We start from the raw sequence: 25,199 nt of genomic DNA, 5'->3' as shown, positions 1-25,199 counted from the left end.
AACCTCCAGGTCTTTTCCCTTTGGGATGAGGGGATTGGTCACAATCGCTAGGACAATCTAGAGTCGTTCACTGTGGCAGCATCCTCCTTAGTGCAGGCGGTCCACGTGCAAAGACCCTGAGAAGGTCAGAGTCCAGATCCGGAGCTTCCAGACGGGAGAATGGAGTTCCAGGGAAGGAGAATGGGGAGAACAGCGCCAGGGACACCGTACGGCAAACCTCTGCTTTGTGCCAGCTGTTGAAATAGGTCCCCGAAACACCATGGCGTTCACTCAGCTCTGCAGCAGCTGTGCAGCCCTGCTGCCTGCAGAGCTTCAATCTCACATCTGTCTCCCAGGAACCCAGTGACCACGGGCAAGTCATATAAGCCTCTTGCGTGTGCACTAAGTCACTTCAGTCGTGTCCGACTCTTTGCGATGGACTGTAGTCCGATGCTGTAAAGAACAATATTGCATAAGAACTGGGAATGTCAGGTCCATGAATCAAGGCAAATTGGAAGTGGTCAAACAGATGGCAAGAGTGAACGTTGACATTTTAGGAATCAGTGAACTAAAATGGACTGGAATGGATGAATTTAACTCAGATGACTATTATATCTACTACTGTGGGCAGGAATCCCTTAGAAGAAATGGAGTAGCCATCATGGTCAACAAAAGAGTCTGAAATGCAGTACTTGGATGCAATCTCAAAAATGACAGAATGATCTCTGTTCGTTTCCAAGGCAAACCATTCAATATCATACTAATCCAAGTCTATGCCCCAACCACTAATACTGAAGTTGAACAGTTCTATGATGACCTACAAGACCTTCTAGAACTAACACCAAAAAAAGAAAAAGATGTCATTTTCATCATAGGGGACTGGAATGCAAAAGTAGGAAGTCAAGAGATACCTGGAGTAACAGGCAAGTTTGGCCTTGGAGTACAAAATGAAGCAGGGCAAAGGCTAATAGTGTTTTGCCAAGAGAATGCACTGGTCATTGCAAACACCCTGGTCCAGCAATACAAGAGATGACTCTACACATGGACATCACCAGATGGTCAATACCAAAATCAGATTGATTATATTCTTTGCAGTCAAAGATGGAGAAACTCTATATAAAGTCAGCAAAAACAAGACCAGGAGCTGACTGTGACTTAGATCATGAACTCCTTATTGTAAAATTCAGACTTAAAAGAAAGTAAGGAAAACCACTAGACCATTCATGTATGACTTAAATCAAATTCCTTATGATTATATAGTAGAAGTGACAAACAGATTCAAGGGATTAAATTAGACAGAGTGCCTGAAGAACTATGGATGGAGGTTCATGACATTGTACAGGAGACAGGGATCAAGACCATCCCCAGGAAAAAGAAATGCAAAAAGACCAAATGGTTGTCTGAGGAGGCCTTACAAATAGCTGAGAAAAGAAGAGAAGCAAAAGGCAAAGGAGAAAACGAAAGATATACCCATTTGAATGCAGAGTTCCAAAGAATAGCAAGGAGAGATAAGAAAGCCCTCCTCAGTGATCAGTGCAAAGAAATAGAGGAAAACCATAGAATGGGAAAGACTAGAGATCTCTTCAAGAAAATTAGAGATACCAAGGGAATATTTCAAGCAAAGATGGACATAATAAAGGACAGAAAAACTATGGAAGATATTAAGAAGAGGTGGCAAGAATACACAGAAGAATTATACAAAAAAGATCTTCATGACCCATATAGTCACGATGGTGTGATCACTCACCTAGAGCCAGACATCCTGAAATAAGAAGTCAAGTGGGCCTTAGGAAGCATCACTACAAACAAAGCTAGTAGAGGTGATGGAATTCCAGCTGAGCTCTTTCAAATCCTAAAAGGTGATGCCGTGAAAGCGCTGCACTCAGTATGCCAGCAAATTTGGAAAACTCAGCAGTGGCCACAGGACTGGAAAAGGTCAGTTTTCATTCCAATCCCAAAGAAGGGCAATGCCAAAGATGCTCAAACTACCACACCATTGTACTCATCTCACATGCTAGCAAAGTAATGCTCAAAATTCTCCAAGCCAGGCTTCAATGGTACGTGAACCAAGAACTTCCAGATGTTCCTGCTGGATTTAGAACCAGAGATCAAACTGCCAACATCTGCCGGATCATCAAAAAAGCAAGAGAGTTCCAGAAAAACATCTCAGTTCAGTTCAGTTCAGTTACTCAGTCATGTCCGACTCTTTGTGACCCCATGGACTGCAGCACGCCAGGCCTCCCTGTCCATCACCAACCCCTGGAGTTTACTCAAACTCATGTCCACTGAGTCGGTGATGCCATCCAACCATCTCATCCTCTGTTGTCCCCTTCTCCTGCTGCCTTCAATCTTTCCCAGCATCAGAGTCTTTTCCAATGAGTCAACTCTTTGCATGAGGTAGCCAAAGTATTGGAGTGTCAGCTTCAGCATCAGTCCTTCCAGTGAACATTCAGGACTGATTTCCTTTAGGATGGACTGGTTTGATCTGCTTGCAGTCCAAGGGATTCTCAAGAGTCTTCTCTAACACCACAGTTCAAAAGAATCAATTCTTAGGCCCTCAGTTTTCTTTATAGTCCTACTTCTGCTTCATTGACTATGCCAAAGCCTTTGTGTGGATTGCAACAAACTATGGTAAATTCTTAAAGAGATGGGAATATCAGACCACCTTACCTGCCTCATGAGAAATCTGTATGCAGCTCAAGAAGCAACACTTAGAACCAGACATGGAACAACAGACTGGTTCCAAACTGGGAAAGGAGTACGTCAAGGCTGTATATTGTCACCCTGCTTAATTAACTTATATGCAGAGCACATCATGAGAAACGCTGGGCTGGATGAAGCACAAGCTGGAATCAAGATTGCTGGGGGGAAACATCAATAACCTCAGATATGCAGATGACACCACCCTTATGGCAGAAAGCGAAGAAGAACTGAAGAGCCTCTTGATGAAAGTGAAAGATGAGAGTGAAAAAGTTGGCTTAAAGCTCAACATTCAAAAAACTAAGATCATGGTATCCAGTTCTATCACTTCATGGCAAATAGATGGGGAAACAGTGGAAACAGTGGCAGACTTCATATTCTGGGGCTCCAAAATCACTGCAGATGGTGACTGCAGCCATGGAAATAAAAGACGCTTGCTCCTTGGAAGAAAAGCTCTGACCAACCTAGACAGCATGTTGAAAAGCAGAGTCATTACTTTGTCAACAAAGGTCTGTCTAGTCAAGGCTATGGTTTTTCCAGTGGTCATATATGGATGTGAGAGTTGGACTATAAAAAAAGCTGAGTGCCAAAGAATTGATGTTTTTGAACTATGGTGTTGGAGAAGACTCTTGAGAGTCCCTTGGACTGCAAGGAGACCCAACCAGTATATTCTAAAGGAAATCAGTCCTGAATATCCACTGGAACAACTGATGCTGAAGCTGAAACTCCAATACTTTGGCCACCTGATGCGAAAAACTGACTCAATGGAAAAGACCCTGATGTTGGGAAAGATTGAAGAAAGGAGCAGAAGGGGATGACAGAGGATGAGATGGTTGGATGGCATCGCCAACTCAATGGACATGAGTTTGAATAAGCTCTGGGAGTTGGTGATGGACAGGGAAGCCTGGCGTGCTGCAGTCCATGGGGTCACAAAGAGTCAGACGCAACTGAGCGACAGAACTGACTGACTAGTCTGCCAGACTCCTCTGCCCATGGGATTCTCCAGGCAAGAATCCTGGCATGGGTTGCCATGTCCTCCTCCAGGGGATCTTCCTGACCCTGGGATGGAACGCACGTCTCTTCTGTCTCCTACAGTGGCAGTGTAGCGCCACTTGGGAAGCCCCCATCTAAGCTTCAGTTTCCCCATCTGTAGAGTGGGGATAATCATACCCACTCCATCGGGTTGTTGTTAGGGTTAAGCAGGCTTTGACATGTAAAGGACTATGTGCCTGGTGCACTGTAGGAAGCTCATATATGATGGCTAGTCCTCCATTCATTCATTCACTCATTCATTTCATTACCAAGCACCACTATCTCCCAGGACGCATGGTAGGTGCTTGCAAACAAGAGTCAAAGTTGCACAGGAACCTAGTCAGGCGCTCTGAGATGACTGGAGGGATGGGACAGCGGAGGGGATGGAGGCTTGAGAGGGAGAGGATGTATGTATAATTATGGCGGACTTGCATTTTATGACAGAAAACAACACAACAACACTGTAACAAATTTTTTAAATTATTTGCGTAAAATTAAAAAAATCCTGCCTTCATGAAGCTTACATTCTTACAGGGAGGACAATGACTAAATGATGCTTTGTTTTTCTTGTTATTATTCCTGCCAGTTGACAGAAGGGCAAGCTGAAGGCTGAAATGGTTAAGTCATTTTTTAGATGTCCATTATTTATTTTTATCCCATGTTATTCTCAGAAGGGCTAGAGGCAGATGTTAAATAATTTATCCAAGTCTCTACAGTTAGAAAAGGGAACCGCTGGCTTTAAAGGTCTTCTCTCCCTTGGAAAGACTTTTAGCCGCTACAGACCTAGTTCCTGGCCTGCAATGGGCCTACTGTGACCTCAGGCAAGGGTAGGCCCCTGCTGGGCCTCAGTTTCCCCACGTCTGGCTCTAGTATTTTGCATCCTGGGATGGCTCCTGGTGTGCTGCCTGAATTGCACAGCTTCTGTGGGATTGCTGAGCCCTCGCAAAGTGCCCACAACCCTTCCCTGGCACTGAGGGGTGAAGTGGGTGGGCTGGGACAGGCTCTCTGGAGAAGCGGGAGGGCTTCTGGAAGGGGAGCAGGGGCCAGGCAGACATGTTCCCTCTGCCATGAAGTGAAGTGAAAGTTGCTCAGTGGTGTCCGACTCTTTGTGACCCCATGGACTATACAGCCCATGGAATTCTCCAGGCCAGAATACCGGAGTGGGTAGCCTTTCCCTTCTCCAGGGGATCTTCCCAACCGAGGGACTGAACCCAGGTCTCCCGCACTGCAGGCAGATTCTTTACCAGCTGAGCCGCAAGGGAAGCCCAAGAATAATGGAGTGGGTAGCCTATCCCTTCTCCAGCAGATCTCTGTGACCCAGGAACTGAACCAGGGTCTCCTGCATCCAGGCGGGTTCTTCACCAACTGAGCTATCAGGGAAGCCCCTCACTCTGACAGGGGCCCCACCATTCCGGCCCCCTTCCCAGTGCATTCCTTATGTCCTGGCCCCTTGTACAACCAGAGGAGCTAGCTGGGCAAGATTTGCTTGCACCCAGGGTATGGTCTAATCCTCCAGGTCAGACCCATACAGCCCCTCCCTGCCTGCCCCTCCCGCACTCTGGGTCGTCCTCCGACATCAGCCTCCACAGCCCCTGGACCCGTCCCTGCTTTTGATTTCTTTCCATGGCTTCCTATTGCCTCCGGTATCAAGTTCAAACACCACAGCTTGTCACTCAAGGCCCTGCTTCCCTGGCTCAAACCTTCTCCCAGAGCTTCATCTTCCTTTTCTTTCTTTTATACATTTTCATTCACTGTGGTTTTACAGGGCTTCCCAGGTGGCACTAGTGGTAAAAAAAAAAAAAAAAAAAACCACCTGTCAGTCAATGCAGGAGACATAAGAGACTAGAGTTTGATCCCTGGATTGGGAAGATCTCCTGGAGGAGGGCATGGCAACCCACTCCAGTATTCTTGCCTGGAGAATCTCCAAGGACAGAGGAAGCCTGGCGGGCGACAGTCCACAGTGTTGCAAGGAGTTGGACACGACCGAAGCGACTTAGCATGCACTTAGCATGTGGTTTCCACAAACCTGCCCTGCTCTAGGCTCTCGGCCTTTGCTCAAGCTGTCCCCTCTGCTAAGAATGTTCTCCGTTCCATTCACTGTGTGTCAAAAATCCTACTGGGCTAAACATGCCTTCCACCAACCCAGGCTGGAAGACATTTCCCCTTTGCAGTAAACAATATCCCATCTCACACCTATATATCACATCACTGAACATCTCTGAACCTGCCTTTTTATCAGCAAAATCAGTGTTAATAACTATGATCCAGGGTTGTTGAGGGGAATAAATAAGAATGTGTCAGAAGAGCAGCCAGTATAGTACCTAGTACTCAACAGGGACTCAGCGGTGAGCAGTTGCTATGATGCTGCTGCTGCTAAGTCGCTTCAGTTGTGTCCGACTCTGTGCGACTCCATAGACGGCAGCCCACCAGGCTCCCCCATCCCTGGGATTCTCCAGGGAAGAACACTGGAGCGGGCTGCCATTTCCTTCTCCTGATGCTGATGACGGAAGAGAAAGAGGAGAAAGAGAAGAGAAGGCGAAGGGAAAAAAGAGATGGAAAAGAAGGAAGAGGAAGGAGAGGTCACCAGTCCCTCTGTTGGGATGTCCCTCCCTGACATGAGAATGTCAGTTCTTTTTTTTCTTTAAACATTTTTATTTATTGTATCGAGTCTTAGCTGCGTTGTGTGAGATCTTTCATTGGGGCATACAGGATCTCAGCTCCTCGACCAAGGACTAAACCCACGACTTCCACACCGCAAAGTGGGCCCCCAACCACTGGACCACCAGGAAGTGCCTGAGAATGTCAGTTCTGATTAATTCCTCTCTATGTCCCAGCATCCTGGAGGCTTTCTTAAATGACTACTGAATGAACAGACAGAATGAAAGGGCGGACGGATGGGGAGAAGGAAAGAAGTTAGGACTGTGGGAGAGAAGCAAGGACGTATGGACAGATGAATGGAACAGATAAGCCTGGAGGAGACTGAGCGTGCTCTCCCAGAAGCCTAGCAGCACAGCAGCCCACTGGCAGCTGAGGTTTCTGGGAACAGATGCCAAATCTGTTCCCCTGGCTCCAAGCTCCTGTGCTCCTGGCCAGCATCAGGCTGCTCTCAAGGTTGAGCGAGTGGAAGCTCAGGGCAGCTGATGCCCCTGGGAGTTCCAACTCTTTCCCCACCTGTCACCAGCCTCTAAGAGCACCAGCCCCTGACAGCAGGAACATAGCTCCAAAAGTGTGAGCCAAGTCAATGGGAAAATAGGATTTATTTTACAGAAATTCACTTTGGGGGCCAACTTCTTTGGAACTCCCCAGTGCAGAAACGTTGGCAAATCCACAGTCAATGGCTCAGAAGGTTCCTCCAAACCTGGGGAGTCTGCAGTTTGCCAGCTCTTTTTTTAAGTCCCGAAAGTGGAGAATAAGGAAATATCACAATCTAGATGCCAAAGAGAATGTGAGGGGGAGAAATGCACTCTGGGTTTTCAGGTTTGTTCATTCTTCCATTCATTTATCCAACCATCTAAAATGGGCACCAATTTTGCCATTATCCATCCGTCCATCCATCCCAGCCCCTCCACCCATCCACCCATCCCTCCACCCCTCCAATCCACTCAGTCGCCATAAAACCATCCTTCGCTCTCTCTCTCTCTCTTGATCCATCTATCAACGTGCCCATTACTGACCCAACCATCCAACCCATGCAATTACCCATGCACTCATCCTCTATCCAACCAGCCATCAATCACTCAAGCTCCTATCCAACTGCTCAGCTATTTACCTCTCAAATTGTACTCTATTCAACCAGTATGACTGAGGATCTGCCAGGATGGTTGGGGGTAAACCAGACGTGCTGACACAGTGCCCAGGACAGTCTAACCAAGGCAGTATAGAAGAGGCACGCAACAAGGTGCCACTGAGAACACAGTGGTCACCAAGGACAGTTCACCTCTACACGTAGATGGGGGAGGGGTCAGAGAGGCCAAAGCAGGCTTCAAACAGGAGACACTCGAGCTTGGTCTTAATAAGCAGCCAGAGAAAGAAGGTGAAAAGGGTACCCAGGCAAGGGGTCACCAAATATGTTGGCTTCTAGAAATCCCAAGGCCTGAGTCCTCATAACTACCTAGTTAACTGTGGACCCTGGGCCAGTCCCCAGTTTTTCCAAGTCCACATGCCTCTCTAATAAGGCCCTCTTGATTCCCACAGAGAAAGGCCCGTGTTCATCTACTGCTGGGAGCAGAGTTGCCCGTGCCACCCTGGCGGCTACAATAAGGGTTGACCTGATGGGGAGGAAAGTGGGTCCCTAAAGTTTTGTGTGACGGGATTTGCTGTCAAGCAGACACAGGTGTAAATCCCAACCTCACATTTTGCTCTAAGTTACTTAGTTTTGAGTCTCATTTATTCAGCTAGCTGGCTGGGCTGGGTCTTTGCTGCAGCATGCGGGATCTCTGATGTTTGCCGTGGCATCTTTTTTGCCCCATGCAGGATCTTTAGTTGCAGCATGCAAGCTCTTAGCTGTGGGATCTAGCTCCCTGACCAGGGACTGAGCCTGGGCCCCCTGCATTGGGAGTGCAGAGCCTCAGCCACTGGACCACAAAGGAAGCCCCTCTTCCTTCTTTGGAGAATGAAGACACCACTAATTGTTTCCTCCTAGGCCACAGCGAGGACTGAATGAGGTCATGCAGGGGGATTCCCTGGTCAGCTGTAGGTGATACAAGCTATTCCTTCCAACTGCTACCAATTTTCAAGCCCTACTGTGTGCCAGGCAAAGTGATCTAAAATGGTGGTTAAGAACGTCGGCCTTAGACCTATATGTATCAATTCTCAGTCAACATTAGTTCTTTGCCCATATCAGCAATTTATGTTCAAATGGTTCAGAAAAAAAAAAAAATACACACATACAGGTACTCTCATACAAAAAGGGGCACAAATAGGGCAAAATGTTCACAACTGCTGAATCTAGGTAAAGGCCGGGCTTCCCTGGTGGCTCAGTGGTAAAGAATTCACCTGCCAATGCAGGAGACGTGGGTTCCATCCCTGGGTCAGGACGATCCCCTGGAGTAGGAAAAGGCAACCCACTCCAGTATTCTTGCTTGGAAAATTTCAAGGACAGAGGAGCCTGGTGGGCTATAGCCCATGGGGCTGCAAAGAGTCAGACACGACTGAACGCTGTTTTAATGACTGCTATTATTATCAATCATTGAACTGCTGAGAAACTGAGGCTGAGAGGTTGGGTAAACACCTGCTTTTCAAATACACCTGTTTTTTTCCTTTTAATTTCTGAAACACCATGATGCAGTAGGTGGTATTATCCTCATTTCCCAGATAAGAAGCCAAGGCTGAGCGGGAAATGAGCTACCCAAGGTGACACAGCTAGTGAGCGGAGGGGCCAGGACGTGGACAGCCTGACTATCTCGAGTCCAGGATCTCGCCCCAGCACCTCCTGCCTCGCCTGTGTCCCTGGACCCAGGCCAAAAGGGGCGGGCCTCATCAGACCCATTCAACTCCAGCAGAGGCCATTCAGAAAGGAGCCCTGCGCTTTGCTGGCGTGGGGCTGAGCTTCGGGGCGGCCCAGGAACACCCAGCATCAGGGCCTCCTTGGTATCTAGGGAGCGCGCCGACTGTTCTCCTGAGAGCGGCAGGAGCTGCCATTTGAAGCCGTGGGGAGTGACAGCTGACACTGACGGGGACAGGCTCGCGAGGACATCCCGCCCTGGGGCCCTGACTCGAACAGACTCCCTGGGCCACATGGCCTTTCGTGGGTTCCAGAAAGGCCCCGCAGGCTCTGGCCGGGGCTGTTCCCAGGCTCTGCCTCCCCGCGAGAGGCGGAGAAGCCCCCATTCAGGCGGGACGCATCCCACTGTGCACTAAGCCGCTTTCTCCCCACTTACACGTTCAGATGCTTTTTGTCCTTCCGGCTTCCCATGGACTCAGGCCAAGTGACAAGTTGGTGCTGTGGACATATGTCGTCGCCATAATGGGAGTGTTGACCCCACGCTCTCTGCCTGCTGGGCCCAGGCAGCTTGCACCCCGCCCTGGTGCTTGGCGTGCCCGATTCTCAGCCGCACAGGCCTCTTTCCAGCTCCCAAAGACACCACGCGCTCCGGGGCCTCCCCTTCGGATCTCTGCAGATGCTGTCCTGCTGTTTGCCCAGAATGCCTGCCTGCCTCGCCACTTCTCCGCCTGGCTGTTCCTCGACAAGCGTCGTGGAAGTCGCCTTTTATGAAACTTTCCTAACTCCAGTTTACCACGGAAGAAACTGAGGCACAAAGAGGTAAGTAAGTTAAAAGGGGCCAAGGCCTGGGATTTGCCTGGAGGTCCAGTGGTTAAGAATCCGCCTGCCACTGGAGGGGACGTGGGTTCAATCCCTGTTCCGGGAACTCAGAGTCCACCTGCCATGGGGCAACAAAGCCCACGCAGCCTGTGGGCTGCAACTAAGGAAGCCCGCCTGCCTAGAGTCCGCGATCCACCGCGAGAGAAGCCACCGCAAACGGAAGTCTGCGCAGTGCAGCTAGAGGGAGCCCCCACGCTACAACAAAGACCCAGCATGGCCAAAAATAATGAAATTTTTCTAAAAGGGCTGAGGTCAGGCTGTTTGTAAGTTTCAGAGCCAGAGGTTCTACTCCAAGAACACACACCTCCCACTGCACCAACTCTGCCCGCAAAGAAGGAACTGGAAGGAAGACATGTTCTCTGCCTTTAAATAGCGTAGATGCCTGCCAGAAGGAGCATCTGCTCCTGGATTGTTCTGGAAGGCAGGAAACAGAAGCCATGGAGGGAAGTTCCAGGAAGACTCTCCAGTTTAAGATGAAGAAGCACTTCTGACAATGTCACTGCTCACCAGCTGCGTGTGTGTGCATGCGTGCATGCGTGCTGAGTCATATCTGACTCTTTGTGACCCCTTGGGATTGTAGCCCGCCAGGCTCCTCTGTCCATGGGATTCTCCCGGCAAGAATACTGGAGCGGGTTGCCATTTCTTCCTCCAGGGGATCTTCCCGAACCAGGGACCGAAACTGGGTCTCTTGCACCTGCTGCATTGGCAGGCCAATTCTTTACCACTGCGCCACCTGGGAAGCCTGTGGCTACCAGCTCTGTAGCCTTGGGTAAGTCACTACAGCTCTCTGAACCTCAACTTCTCCATCAGTAAAATGGAGGTAACAATGCCCTTGCTATTTCTCTGTCCAAAACACCTCAACTAGAGCTTGAAACTGCCAGCTCCTGAGCCAAATTCAGCCAACAAATATGACTTAGATTGGCCAGGACTGTATCGTAGAGTTGAGCAAACATTTAACAAGTTTTTCTATAAATGTCAGAACTTTGCAAACCAGAAGTTCTGGCAAAACTGAGCCCCAATCCCCGCACAGCAAGATGGTCAACAGTGGGTAGCACCTGCCTTCTTTATGTTATTATTATTACATTTTTGGCTGTGCCACGTGGCATGCAGGATCTTAGTTCCCTGACCAGGGATTGAACCGGTGTCCCCTACAGTGGCAGTGTGGAATCCAAACCACTGGACCACCAGGGAAGTCCCACTTGCTTTCTTTAGACAAGACATGCACCCTCCTGGGTACACTGCAGTCTGTCAAATATCCATTCACAACCCGGCCAACTCTAGAGTCTAGGGTCTCCGGCTGGGACTCTTAGGATTTGGCTGGTTGTTAATTTATTTTACTGTACCTCTGTTTAATAAGTTCAAGAAGGAAAAGACTGAATCTGTCTCTACTGAATCAGTAGAGACAAGGGCTATATAAAAAAGACATAAACGGGAATTCTAGAAACAATATACTGGATGCTATAACAGCAGATCAGACTCTGTGGAAGAAGGCATAAGTACAAAGAGGACCACTGGAACAAGACCACGAACCTCCCTAAATACCAAGCGTATCCACATAAACCAGAGCCCAGAATGCACATCGTGTGGAAAAAGAAGCAGCACAGCCAATAAAGTGCGCATCATCATACTGGGTCGGCCAAAAAGCTCATCTGGCCAACCCCCAAATATCACAACGGAGTTGAGACCCAGCACATCCATTACATCAATAAACATGAGCAGGATTAACTCACTTATTAAAAGAATAAGACTTAGGCGTTGAGTAACAAATCTAGAGCCCCCAAAAATAATTCGGCTTCCCTTGTGCAAACAAGAGACGCACCCAAACACATTTTTAGTTTTTTCTAAAAATAGAAGAGAGACTAAGGTATAGCAGAAGGACTGTGTCTGTATTATCTGTGTAGGCTTGATTCCTATTCAGTCAGCAACCCCATTTCCTGCTTAACCTTTTGACAATAAAACTCGCTAAGGTGTTGCTTACGGTCTTCAACGCTTCACCGCGTGCACATATCTCTGCAAGCCCTGTGCCACCCTGTGGTCCCAGCTTAGGTCTGACAGCAACTGGCCAACCAATGCCTCAGACGTTTTGGTTTCCCCCAGCACTTCTCTGCTCCTATGGTGGCCCCCAGCCAGGGCGGGGGTGACAGACAGGTCACCCCATTACAGGTGCTTTTTGTTTGTTTTTTTACTTTATAAAATTTTATTTAGGTATAGTTGACTCACAGCATTGTGTCAAAGGATTTCTTTTTTCTTTGGACTGCACAGCTTCTAGGATCTTCGTCTACATGCTCCTTTATAGCTGAATGAAGAACACAGCTGCTCCTTGACGTGGCCTTCTGAGGTGGTCAAATCATGATCCCCTATTTACCGATGAGAAAACTGAGGCCCAGAGGGGGGAAGCGACCTGCCCCAGGCCACAAGGGTACCTTAGCCCCATCCTCCAAATTCATTCCTACCAGCCCAGGGCCTCCTCCTCCTGCCTGATTCTGAATAGCTATGACTTGGGCCACCCCAGCTCCCCTTGTGGCCCAGCTGGTAAAGAATCCGCCTGCAATGCGGGAGACCTGGGTTCGACCTCTGGGTTGGGAAAACTCCCCTGGAGAAGGGAAAGGCTCCCCACTCTAGTATTCAGTACCCACTCCAGTGTTCTTGCCTAGAGAATCCCAGGGATGGGGGAGCCTGGTGGGGTGCCGTCTATGGGGTCGCACAGAGTCAGACAGGACTGAAGTGACTTAGCAGCTTAGCAGCAGCAGGCCTGGAGAATTCCATGGAGTTGCAAAGAGCTGAACACAACTGAGCGACTTTCACTTTCACTTTATGGCACAAACATCTATTCAGTGCATATGAGGAGCCAGGCCTCATGCTGGGCAGGGGACATGGTGAAGTGCAGGGTCCCTGTCCTCTCGGGGGAGGCAGACAGCAAGGGAAGTCAGTGCAGCGGTGGGATAGGACAGAGAGCAGGCAGGGCATGAGGTTTCTGGCTCCCTGTTACCCACACCCTGTGCGGGACTAGAAACTCCCTGGGGTGGACTGTCCCTCAGTGTAGTCACCGCCTATACCTGCTGTCACTAAACAGAAAGCCGCCTCCCATTAAAGGGCTGAGGGACTTCCCCGGTGGTCCGGTGGTTAAGGATCTGCCTTCAAATGCAGAGGACGCAGGTTCGATCACTGCTCAGGGAATTAAGATCCCTCGTGCCACCGGGCAACTAAGTCTGCACATCGCAAGTAGAGAGACTGCACATCACAAGTAGAGAACCTGCACGCCGTTAACTAGAGAGCCTGCACGTCACAACTAGAGGACGCGTGCATCACAACTAGAGGGTGCAAGCACCGTAACTGGGGAGCCTGGACACCACAACTAGAGAAAAGTCCACTCTCCGCAACAAAGACCAGTGTAGCCAAAAAAAAAGAGGGAGGGAGGGGGTTGCTAAAGCTACGTTTGGACCACAGGCTGGCCCAGAATACGAGGTGTGTGCACACGGTGAGGGGGGTGTTTGGGGGCCGAGCATCACCTCCAATGACACGCTGAGGACCACGGGCAACACACAGGCGAATGCTGCGTGTTGAACCGTTCGCAGCACACGGTGCTTCCTTTGAAAGACTGAACAGAAAATCGAGCCCAGCGTATTTCCTCCCAGTCTCTGAACTGGATGAGGAGGCCTGGGATGCATCTGAGATGGCTCTGTGACTTGCTCCGACTGCAGGGGTGATGTTTTGTGACATCACAGTCCAGGCCTCAAGGAGTCTTCCGGTTTCCTCTTCACCCTCTTGGGAGCTAGCCGCTGTGGAAAGCTCGGTCTAGACTAGTGACGGGTGAGCGATCTTGAAGAGCGGGCGGGGGGCGCCTTCCCACCCTCCCTACCGGGGCCTCAGAGGTGTAGGAGAGGCCACGTCAGACCTCCCAGCACAGCCCGGCTGAGTGCAAGCTCAAGAGCGACCCAAGCTCACGCCACAGGGAGCAGAGTAAGTGCCCAGCTGCACCCGGCCACGCCGCTGAGTCAGGAGGAGTAATACACCACTGTCGTACTGACACAGCATGTTTTGGGGTGGCTTATCAGGCGGCAATGGATAACTGATACACGTCCCAGGGGCAGAGCCCTGGCCTCTGTGTAGCTCTCCCCTCCTTGCCTGGAGCCTGGCACCGGGCATGCAATCCCAGAGCTGGAAGGAGCCTCCAAAACCACTGAGTCCTACCCCCTCATTTGAGAGAAGAGGTAGCTGAAGCCTGGGGAGGAGAAGCAATTTACTCCAGATCGCAAGAGAGACTAGAGGCTAAACAACACCACCACCACTAACAGGAGAGGCGGGGCAGATCTAGGAGGCAAACTTGAACCCTGGAGGACCCAGGCAAGTAACACAAATGTGTGACGTAAGCTGATGGAGAGCTCCCCGCCACCCGCCGCCGCCCCAGCCCACGCTCACGTGCTCGTCTGAAGAGGCAGTCACTATTCGGCTCCAGCCAACTGTGGCCATGTGGGAATGTGGGCCTAGAGAAGCCAGATTGTCTGACTTCTCACAAAGCCAGAAACAGGATTTCTCTGTAAACTCTCCTGATTTTTAAATGTTGGCTAGGAATTCAAATTGAATCGAGGATCTCTGAGCCGTTGAGAACCGCCTTGGGCTTCAGGCATGGTCTGGCCACTGCCCTCCAGAAAGTCGCCTTATTCCCCCAGGTCTCAGTTTCCTCATCTCTAAAATGGGCCCCATGGTTCCCTCCCACTTATTGGGTTGCTGTGAAAACCCGATGAGCTAATGGGTTTAGAAACACAAGCTACAAATGGCCCTGTGACTGTTCCACAGCCTCTGTTCTCTGCGGAGGCACCCCTCACAATGTAATGAGTTAACACCCGATTTGTCTAAGTTAGAACAACATTATTCTGACCATTATGACAGCGATTGCTTTTTTATGGCAGGTTTGTGAGTTCCAGAACCCTCCCACTTGCATTATCTCAGGATGTTGATGGAGTCAGAGGCTGGATGGCTGCCTTGGAGACCCTCGTCAGAGCCGAGCCTTTTCTCTGAGCTGAGAGGTACATTTCAGAGGCTGCTGGAAGGTGGTGGTGCAGAGCAGGAGCTTCAAAGTCCTCCAGACCTGGGTTCGAATCCCTGCCTCCTGCTCCCTAGTTATGTGTCCTTGGGCTAGTTGCTTTCTGAGTTTCAGTTTCCACATCTATAAAATTGGCACAATAATAAAACCACCAGGGCAGCTGTTGAGGTAGTTGCGTAAGATGACATATATGGGGTTGGCCAAAAAGTTCGTTTAATGGAAAACCCAAACAAACTTTTTGGCCAACCCAGTACAATGTCTTTAAGCAGAGCATCTGGCTGTTTTTATCATCATGTATGGAAGTTGGTGTGAATTCCCTGGTAGTTCAGGTGGTAAAGAATCTGCCTGCAATGCAGATTCTTGCAATGACCAGGTTCAATCCCTGGGTTGGGAAGATCCCCTGGAGAAGGGAATGGCAACCCATGCCAGTATTCTTGGCCTGGAGAATTCCAATGACAGAGGAGACTGGCGGGCTACAGTTCATGAGTTGCAAAGAGCTGGACACGACTGAGCAACTAATATTTTCACGGAAGTTGGTGGCTGGGAGGCCAAGGGTCAGGAATGAAGTCGCAGCGATAGAAGATCCTGTCCCTTTCCTGGGGTTAAGGGAGGCTGACTTGGAGGGGGGATGGGCTCTTGCGGAAGACCTCCATGGGAAGCAAAGAGGCAGGCTGGAGGGACCTCTCAACTACTCAGCAAGAGTCAGATAGAACTTAACTCGGTATCTTTGGCTTTTTCCTGGGGTGAGGTGGACAGGGATGGGGGAGAGCTGCAGACAGAGTTCTTGAGTAAAACGGCACCCACATCCCCCTGCTCTGAATGCAGTTTCCCACTGGTTTTGAGAAATAACAGCCACAGTTAATATTTACTGTGCACTCATCACATGTACGATACACATTCAGTTACAGACACAAATTCATCCTTCATGGACTGACCCATTCATTCATCATGGCCACCTCAAGAACTAATAGCCAGGACATGGAAGCAACCTAGATGTCCATCAGCAGACGAATGGACAAGAAAGCTGTGGTACATATACACAACGGAGTATTACTCAGCCATTAAAAAGAATACATTTGAATCAGTTCTAATGAGGTGGATGAAACTGGAGCCTATTATACAGCGTGAAGTAAGCCAGAAAGAAAAACCACCAATACAGTATCCTAACACATATATATGGAATTTATATATGGAATTTAGAAAGATGGTAACAATAACCCTGTATGCGAGACAGCAAAAGAGACACAGATGTACAGAACAGTCTTTTGGACTCTGTGGGAGAGGGCTAGGGTGGGATGATTTGGAAGAATGGCATTGAAACATGTATATTATCATATGTGAAACAAATTGCCAGTCCAGGTTCGATGCATGATACAGGATGCTCGGGGTCGGTGCAGAGGGATGGGATGGGGAGGGAGGTGGGAAGGGGGTTCAGGATGGGGAACGCATGTACACCTGTGGTGGATTCATGTCGATGTATGGCAAAACCAATACAATATTATAAAGTAATTAGCCTCCAATTAAGATAAATAAATTTATACCAAAAAAAAGAAAAAGAAAACGCATATTCTCTGAGAGCTTAGAGGGGACAAGTGGACTCCAGAAGTCCCAACATCAAATCCTTCACTACTTAAGAAGGGAGGGGGCTTGGGCGGATCACCTAAGCTCTAGTGAAATGGGGACAAAAAGATCTACCTTACAGGGCAGTCATGAGGACTGAATGATATATCTGTATGTGAAACACATGGAGCTTGGTAGGCATTTATTTACTAAATAGCAAGTGCCCTTAAAAAAAAAAAGAAGTGAGGGAACCAGGGCTCAGAGAGGTTAAATAACCGACCAGAGGACACACAGTAAGGGACAGCCTGACTCCAGACATCCTTGTAACCCCTAGGCTCTGCTGTTTATGGAACAAGACAGAGAGTGGTCAGGGCTTGGCTAAAGGGCTCTGGGATTTCAAAGACAGGAGCAAGTACTCCGGCGGGGAACAAGGGTGCTGACGGTTCATAGTCCTGACAACGGATAAACACCGGCAGGACTGCAGACCAGGCTGCTCTGCTGGCCGCTGTATACGGGACCTCCTTTATCCCTCACCATGAGCCTCCGACAGGCAGTATCCCCAGTTTATGGATCAGCAAACTGAGGCTCAGACAGCACAGCGCTTGCTCAAGGCCACGGAGCAGACAAGGTCTCTTCCCTGAGGATAGCCTTATCCCGAGGGGGCTGCAGCAGGGCTCCAGAGAGCTCCAGGAAGCTCACCGAGCACAGCCCAGGCTAAGGTGGTCTAAGCAAGCCCCCTGCCCCAGGTGATACAGCGGCACCTGGGAGACAGGTGTCTCCTCTCCACCCTCCGGAAGGCACCTGCTTTAAAAGGCCCTAAAACCCTAAAATGCTTCCAAGGCAGCCTTATCAGACAGTTGATCCCAATCAGGAAGCTTCCAGGTGCTGTCAGATCAAGGGCCCACCCCGTTCCTGAGAGGTGTGCAAACATTCTGCCCTGCCCTGCCCTGCCCTCCCCCCGCCAAGCCTCCTTCCGTTCACCAGCAGGCCGGCAGCCTGGGCTGGTGGGCGCTAACTCAGACTGACTTCACTTCGTTTTGGCCTTTTCCAGTTTCCTGCTGAGGTTTCTCTTTCTCTTTCCTAGTAGTCTCCGCCTGCCCAATGGAAAGACCTGGGAAGTGAGTTAAAAATTACTGATCCCTGGGCTCCAGCTGGATGTATCAAATCTCCAGCAAAGTCAGTCAAGCAGGCCAGGCCACAGGATGGGATGGGGCTTTGGTCAGAGGTGCAGGCCGGGTCCACCACTGCCAGGAGGCCCTCCTGGTCTCACCCCTCCACCCTTAGAGGGAGCAGGGTACCCTCTCCCTTGTCCAGCCCAGGCCTCCTGTCACCAGCCCGTTCTATCATCAGCCCCTTCCTTTATGGGTCTCTCTGCCTGCAGGGGTCCGACCTCCACCGTAAGCTCATAGGTAAGCTCTGGGCAGGCCAAGTTGACCAGCTGCGACCCTGGACCTTGAGGAGTCCCTGGCAAAGCTGCCCAGACAACCTGCCCCTACCCTGGCTTTGGGGTTGATGCAAAATCTTGATGAAGTGGAGGCAGCCAAAGGCATTAGGAAGGACAATCCCCGCCCCTTGGGAGGGTCTGGGACCATGGCAGGGCAGAGGGAGCTGGCAGTGGGGTCTCAGGACCAACCAAGGATTCAAACCCCCTCAGTGGGAGCCTGGGTATGGGCTTGTGTTTTCACAACTGTTTTGAGAATCTTCTGAAAGCTAAGACCCCGCTTCCTAGGAAAATCTACGGTCACGGCCAACATTCTAATAATTTCAGGGTGATCCCAGGGTCCCATAACTAAGGCCTGTGGATCCCAGTTGAGAACCCCTCTTCCAATTCTCTGCCATGGTAAGAAGCAAGTATTTTCCCCTGACAGAGCCCTGAAGAGAGAGGCAGAGATGGGGCTCTGGGCCTGCTCACACTTGGGGGGGGTCACCATCCCAAGGCGGGAGCAGTTGGGAGTCTGTGTGCCGGGTTGGGGGAGACACTGAAGTTTGGTTTGTGGACTGAAAAATCTGAATGCCAGAAAGGGGCAGTGAATTAGGACATAGCCATCACCGATCACAGGCACTCACTCCAAGGACGAGGACTTTGGAGGGGCTGAGAACAGCCTCTACACAGATAAGTACCTGACACTTCTTTTTTTATTGACTCTATTTTTATATTGGGGTATAGCCGATGAATAATGTTGTGATAGTTTCAGGTGGACAGCAAAGGGACTCAGCCATACATAAACATGCATCCACTCTCCCTCAAACTCCCCTCCCATCCAGGCTGTGACGTAACATCGAACAGAGCTCCCCGCGCTATACAGTAGGTCCTTGTCGGTTATCCATTTTAAACAAAGCAGCGGGTACATGTCCATCCCAAACTCCCTAGCTATCCCTTCCCCTCCTCCTCCCCCGTCGTGTGCCTGACACTTTGTGTGGGTGTCCCCAGGAACCTCTGAGGAAATGGGAGTCCAGCTCCTTGCCCAGGGCACACACAGTGTGCAGGGCTGGGGGATTTGAACCCAGGTCTGATTGTCCAGAAAGGCCGTGCCTTTTCTCTGCCCCACAGGGTCCCGGAAGTTGGCCGCCCTTGTTTCCCACTGAAGTTGGAATCCTTTCTCCCCACCCAGCACCTGACATGAAGGGAGTGCCTGGCGACTCTTTTAAAACATATGGATGGATGGAGGAATAAATGAATAAGTCAACTTGCTTTTGAATTCTACAGCATTCGGGCTTTAAATCTAAGCTCTGATTTCCTGGCTAAGACGAGTACATGAAAGCAGCCTCCTTTAAAAATGAGAAGCAGGAGAAATAAACATAAAAGGAAAACCAATTCTAAATTAATTCCACTGAAGGTCGCTGGATCTCAGATAGGTAATGCCCCAGAGGTGGGCCCAGCAGAGGGCTGGGCAGGGGGTGGGAGACACAAGACGTGTATGGGGGGAAGGGGCAGGCAGTCTCCCTCGACCCCTGTAAGGAGCGGACTTGCCTGGCACAGAGCTGCCGCTGGTCCGTTTGAATCCTCAGCTCTGGCTGAACTGATCTCTTTATTATCCCCAAACATCTTCCTGCATTCTGTATCTCTGCTCACATCTGCCCTCTGCTTCTCCCTCTGGGAAGATTTCCTTCATCTCCCCAGCCCTGGGACTCCCTCCTTCGTCTCTGTATCATTCTCCCGACACTTACTGCATAGCACAATATGATGCATTCATTCACTTGCTCACTCCGCACTCATTCATTCATTCAGCGGCCCTCAGCTCCTTTCAGGTCAGGGCACCGGCTGACTGGGTTCAATTCAGGGCACAGGGAAGATAAAAACCTCAGGACTGCCCTGGCAGACCAGCGATTAGGGCTTCACGCTTGCACGTCAGGGGCCCTGGGTTTGATACCGGGTGGGGGAGACGAAGATCCCATAGGCCGTCTAGTGTAGCCAAATAATAATAATAATAAAATTTTTAAATTAAAAAAAATAAATTTAGAAAAGCCCTCTCGTCTCTTGGAGTTTACAGTCTAGTGGGCAAGATGGACACTAAATAAGGAAAGGAACAAGTCTCTGATACCACTTCGGATGGCAGCGGGTATTCTGAAGCACAACAAAACAGGAGGGATGAACACGCCTGCACTGAGCCTGTGTTAGATGAGGTAATCAGGGAAGGCCTCTGGGAGGCAGCATTTGAATGGAGCTCTTTTCACTACTCCTGGGCTTCCCTGGTGGCTCAGAGGGTAAAGCATCTGCCCGCAATGCGGGAGCCCCGGGTTCGATCCCTGGGGTTGGGAAGATCCCCTGGAGAAGGAAATGGCAACCCACTCCAGTATTCTTGCCTGGAAAATTCCATGGACAGAGGAGCCTGGTGGGCTACAGCCCATGGGGTCGCAAAGAGTCGGACATGACTGAGCAACTTCACTTTCTTTTTATTACCACCGTGGACACAAAACTGAGCTCCCTTGGGGAGCTCACAGCCTAGCCAAGAACAGACAAGGTGGCCTTTTCTTTACTGTGCAGGACAGGTTCTAGCCCATCTGAACATTCCCACAAGCCTGTGATCTTTCCAAAAACAAATCTGGCCAGGTCCCCCGTGGCTCAAGAACCTTCAGTGGCTCCCCAGGGCCCTAAGCATCAAGCCCAAACTTCTCAGCCTAATCCCCCTTTGCTGCCGTTAACACCCATCTCCTTCAGATACACCCAAGTATCACACACCAATCATCGTGTCTCTAGGTCTTTACACACGCTGTTCCTTCTTCCAGGCTAAGACTTTGCTTCCTCTAGGTTCCAAAGTCAACCTCTTTAGCTTTTTGGGAACACAGTTCATTAATACGGCAGGTGGCTGAGAAAGTTTCAAGGCAGGGAGAACGGGAAGTAAGAAAATGAGGCAAAGAATAAAGCTATAAATGACAAAGTAACTGGCTTCCACCCTACATGGCTGCTGCTCCCCCAGGCAGCGCACGACTGCCTCCTGGCAGGACCCGGGACACACTTATCACATCGTACTTCGCCAACGGCTTCCCTGTCAGTTTGTCCCGGCTCCCCGCCCGCCCCAGGGCCCAGCACCACTCCAGTTAAACACGCTCCATAAATATTTGGAAACCAAAAGCACGAACGTACGGGGACTTCCCTGGCAGTCTAGTGGTTAAGACTTTGCCTTCCAATGCAAGTGGTGCCAGTTCGATCCCTGGTAGCAGAGCTAAGATCCCGTGTGCCTTATGGCCGGAAAATCAAAATGTACAGTGGAGGCAATACTGTAACCAATTCAATAAAGACTTGACAAGTGGTCTATATCAAAAAATCTTAAAGAAAAAAAAGATCAAATGTACAGAGGAAATGGGTTTTCTCTAGACTTCAACTTTTGGCTTCCACCTAGTGGCTGGTCTGGGCCTCCCTGGTGGCTCAGCTGGTAAAGAATCTCCCTGCAATGTGGGAGACCTGGGTTCGATCCCTAGGTTGGGAAGATTCCCTGGAGAAGGGAAGGGCTACTCACTCCAGTATTCTGGCCTGGAGAATTCCATGGACTGTATTGCCTGTGGGGTCGCAAAGAGTCAGACACGACTGAGCGACTTTCACTAGCAGCTGGTCCACCACTGGCCTCTTCTCCTGTTGGACACAACCCTGGGGGCACTACCATCCTCTCAAAACATCCAGATGCTCCAGACTTAGGTTTCCTTCGGGGGGTCTCATGGTTTGGGGAGATACCAAGCTTGCCATCCTAACCTAGCCCCCATGCTACGTGCTAAGTCGCTTCGGTCGTGTTTGACTCTTTGCAACCCTAAGAACCATAGCCTGCCAGGCTCCTCTGTCTGTGGGATTCTCCGGGCAAGAATACTGGAGTGGGTTGCCATTTGCTTCTCCGGGGGATCTTCCCCCACCCAGGGGTTGAACCCGCATCTCTTACGTCTCCTGAATTGGCAGGCGGGTTCTTTACCACTAGCACCACCTGGGAAGCCCAACCTAGCCGCCCTCCCCACCCCCAAAAACTACACACATCCTGTCTCCTCTCTTAAAGGCTGGGAATTTTCTAGACCTGAACGCTCAGGACAGCACGGTTACTACGGGGTAGGAAGAGGGGGATGGGCCAGGAGTGGCGGCTGCACATCCCTGGGTACCAGGAGAACCGAGCGCTGCCCCTCATCACCCCAGGCTTCAGGTCTGCGTCCACAGACTGTCCTGCTCCCGGGAGACTCCCGTCTCTTCGGGGCTGTGTCATGAGCGGCACTGCCCATCTTCCATCCCCCAGAGGCCACGCAGATCTTCAAGGTGGCTTCTTCCCATCCATTATCTGGTCTGAATCTCACAGACATGCCTGTGAGACAGGCTGGACCAGCGTGATTACCCTCACTTGGCAGATGAGAACACTGAGGCTCAGGAAAGGCAAGGAGGGTGTGTGAGAATCCTAGGAGGCTAGGTCAAACATTCTGAACTCAGGGAAACTGAGCTCCCTGTAGGGCAGGGAGCTGGCCTGGGGGTCCCCGAGTAAGTGAGAAGCCAGGCCTCTGACCTCCACCTCACACCATCTCCTCCTCTGTTAGGCCAGCTCCTTCTTAACGCCTAATGGACTAGACTCCAGAGTATCCAGGGAGCAAAGGAAGAGCCTGAAGCAAGGTTCGGGATGCCCACTGCAGCCTGCCTCCCAGTCTGCCCCCAAGTGGCAGCCCATGCCGCCACGCCCTCCTGGGATATCAGCAGCTGATCAGCCCTGTGTCCAGGGCCCAGGGTCCGCTCTGGCAAGAGCCCACCAGATTCTGACCGCCCCCTGCCAGGGCCAGGCCTGGACAGACGTGGCCCTTCCATCTACCACCCCCCCACACCCCGGTAATTAAAAACACACCCAGGGCCTTTTCCAACGCAAGAGGGGCCAATTTTCTTCCCCTCCAGCACCGCTGACTACAACCCAAAGAGCAATATTTATGCCAAGCTCCCCATAATACTGTAAACATCCCAACGTATAGCGGGCCAACGCATGAGTCATTTCCCCAAAGCCAGAGCTAATAAGTGGTACCTCAGCCCTATTCCAGGGAGCTCCCGCCAGCAGCCAGGTCTCAGGGCTGCCCTGCACACCCAGGGCTCGTGGCACCCTGGTGCCCCAGGAGCCCCACGCCGGGAAACCTCAGGCAGCCGTCAAACCCTCCAGGAGCCTGGGGACAGCTGCTTCCGTGCCAGAAACTATGGCTGCCATCCAGGGACACCCCCTCCACCCCCTGAATTGCGGTCACTAGAGCACTCATTACTGAGAGAGAAACTAAAGTTATCGCGTGGGGTCCCCCGTCCGTCCTTTCCCAGAGTCTTCAGGCTCCACGCCTGGTTCCATCGGGTTATTTTTGGGTTTGGTTTTTCCGGTTTTTTTGAGCTGCAAGAGGGAAAGGGGCTTCGCATCACCCCCAAATGGCCCAAGATGAGGGTACCCCTCGGGCCTAAGGTGGCAGAATCCTGGAGAGGTTAGCCTGTTTAGGGACGAGAAGACCCAGCAAAAGGAACAGAGCACAAGCTTCCCAGACTCCAGACCCCCATTCTATTTTTATCACCCAAGGGCCAAGGCGTGAAGCACTGGCTTTTCTGAGCCTTGGTTTCCCTTTCTAGTAAAAGGAAGTTAAGACTCTAACCCATCTGGATTCCCTGGAAGGCTTATTTTGGGGAATCCAACAAAATTGCTGGTGGGAAAGCACTTCGTAAAGCTTCAAGTACCTTGTCAACTGTGCCGCACGTTGTAAACCACAGTACTTTGCATACAGTGCAAAGTACTTCATAAACTGTAAAGCGGGTTGAAAACTGTAAAGTGCAGTACACATGAGAACCATTATTCACGTTCATTTCTTGCCCCACAGGCTCGGCCATTTCTGGGGGACACACCCAGACCCCACTAACTTTCCCTCCAGAGCAAGCTGGCTCGGGAGGCTGGGCAGCCGCCCTGTTTCCTTGGGGGTCGGGTGGGACCGACACACGAGGCCATGGGGGAGAGGGCCCAGCGACCCTGGCCAAGGCCAACACATGGCAAGAGCATCTGGTCCGGCCCTGGCGGCAGCTGGAGAGTTCCCGGGGCTCCAGCAGCCACGCTGAGCTCTGCCGCCAGCGGGGCGGTGGCCGGCAGGGGTGCCCGGAGACCCCGCGCGGCCCAGAGATGCCCACGGACCCATCCCCCGCGCAGTCCTCCAGGGGAGGGGACCCCATTGTACGCCGCGGGCGATGGGCAGGCACCGGCGCGGGGTGCTGGCGCGCTCACTTCCACTCTGCCAGTCCCCCCTCTTCGGGGCTCCGACCCCATCCTGGGGGCGCGGACCGGGAACCCCCACCCCGGACCACTCGCGGTGCCTGCCTCCCTCCGCTCCCTGCCAAACTTTCCAGCCCCGACTGCGCTCCGGGCCTCCCCACCCCCCGGCCGGCGCCCCTCCACCCGGTGCCGAGCAAGGCCAGGCCGACGCGCAGAGGGGTGCCCGGGCCGGGGGCGGCGAGCGCGCGTGGGCAGCCCCCCGGCCCTGGGCGGCGCTCGCCGGGCTGGCTACAAAGCCTCGGCAAGATGGTCCCTTCGCCTCCTCCTGGCACAGTCAATCAGCGCCCGCCGCTCCCGGGCGCCCGCGGGGCCCGCGCCTCCCGGCGCGGCCGGACACACCTCCCCGCGGCCACCTGCGCCCGGCGCGAGCCCCGGGGCAAACTTTGCGGGGCCGCGGGGCGGAGGTGGGCGCCGGCGGCCGCCAGTGCCCGGCCGCTCCCCGCCCCCATCGCCCGGCCGCCCGCCCGCCCGCTCACCTTCCACGGCGGCGAGCAGCGGCAACAGCAGCAGCGCGGCCCCCAGCCTCCGCAGGGCCATGGCTGCGCTTCCCGGGGCCTCGGGCCGCAGCGCCGCGGGGCCCTGGCGGCCCGGGCGGGAGCGCGCGCCCCGGGCTCGGGGGGCCGGGGGGGAGCGGCGAGGCGCGGCGCACACACAGCCGCCGCCACCGCGCAGCCAGCAGAATGAGCCATCCAGCCCGGGCAGAACGGGGACCCGGGCTCCGCCAGCGCTGGGCGCGGCCCACCTGAGCCGCGAGCGCGGGGGAGCCCAGCCCGGCCGCGGGCCCCCGCGCGCGCCCCGGCAGCCCCGCCGGCCCGCGCGCGCC

At 51.9% G+C, this 25,199-nt stretch overlaps 1 protein-coding gene across 3 annotated transcripts in view; it reads right to left on the bottom strand.

Moving 5' to 3' along the window:
• Positions 1 to 24,989, bottom strand: part of EPHB2 (EPH receptor B2) — a 216,251-nt gene extending 191,262 nt beyond the window's left edge. For 2 of the 3 annotated variants that reach the window (XM_018055479.1, XM_018055470.1), the window contains exon 1: positions 24,853 to 24,989. In XM_018055479.1, coding sequence (XP_017910968.1) covers positions 24,853 to 24,913 — 61 coding nt within the window. In that variant the 5' untranslated portion in view covers positions 24,914 to 24,989. The remainder of the gene's footprint in view (positions 1 to 24,852) is intronic. The other variant, XM_018055464.1, reaches the window with a different exon arrangement.

The sequence above is a fragment of the Capra hircus genome, chromosome 2, assembly GCF_001704415.2.
Source record: "Capra hircus breed San Clemente chromosome 2, ASM170441v1, whole genome shotgun sequence".
NCBI classification, from domain to species: Eukaryota; Metazoa; Chordata; class Mammalia; order Artiodactyla; family Bovidae; genus Capra; species Capra hircus.
Note: the sequence above shows the minus strand (reverse complement) of the source record. Positions and strands in the feature narration are given on the sequence as shown.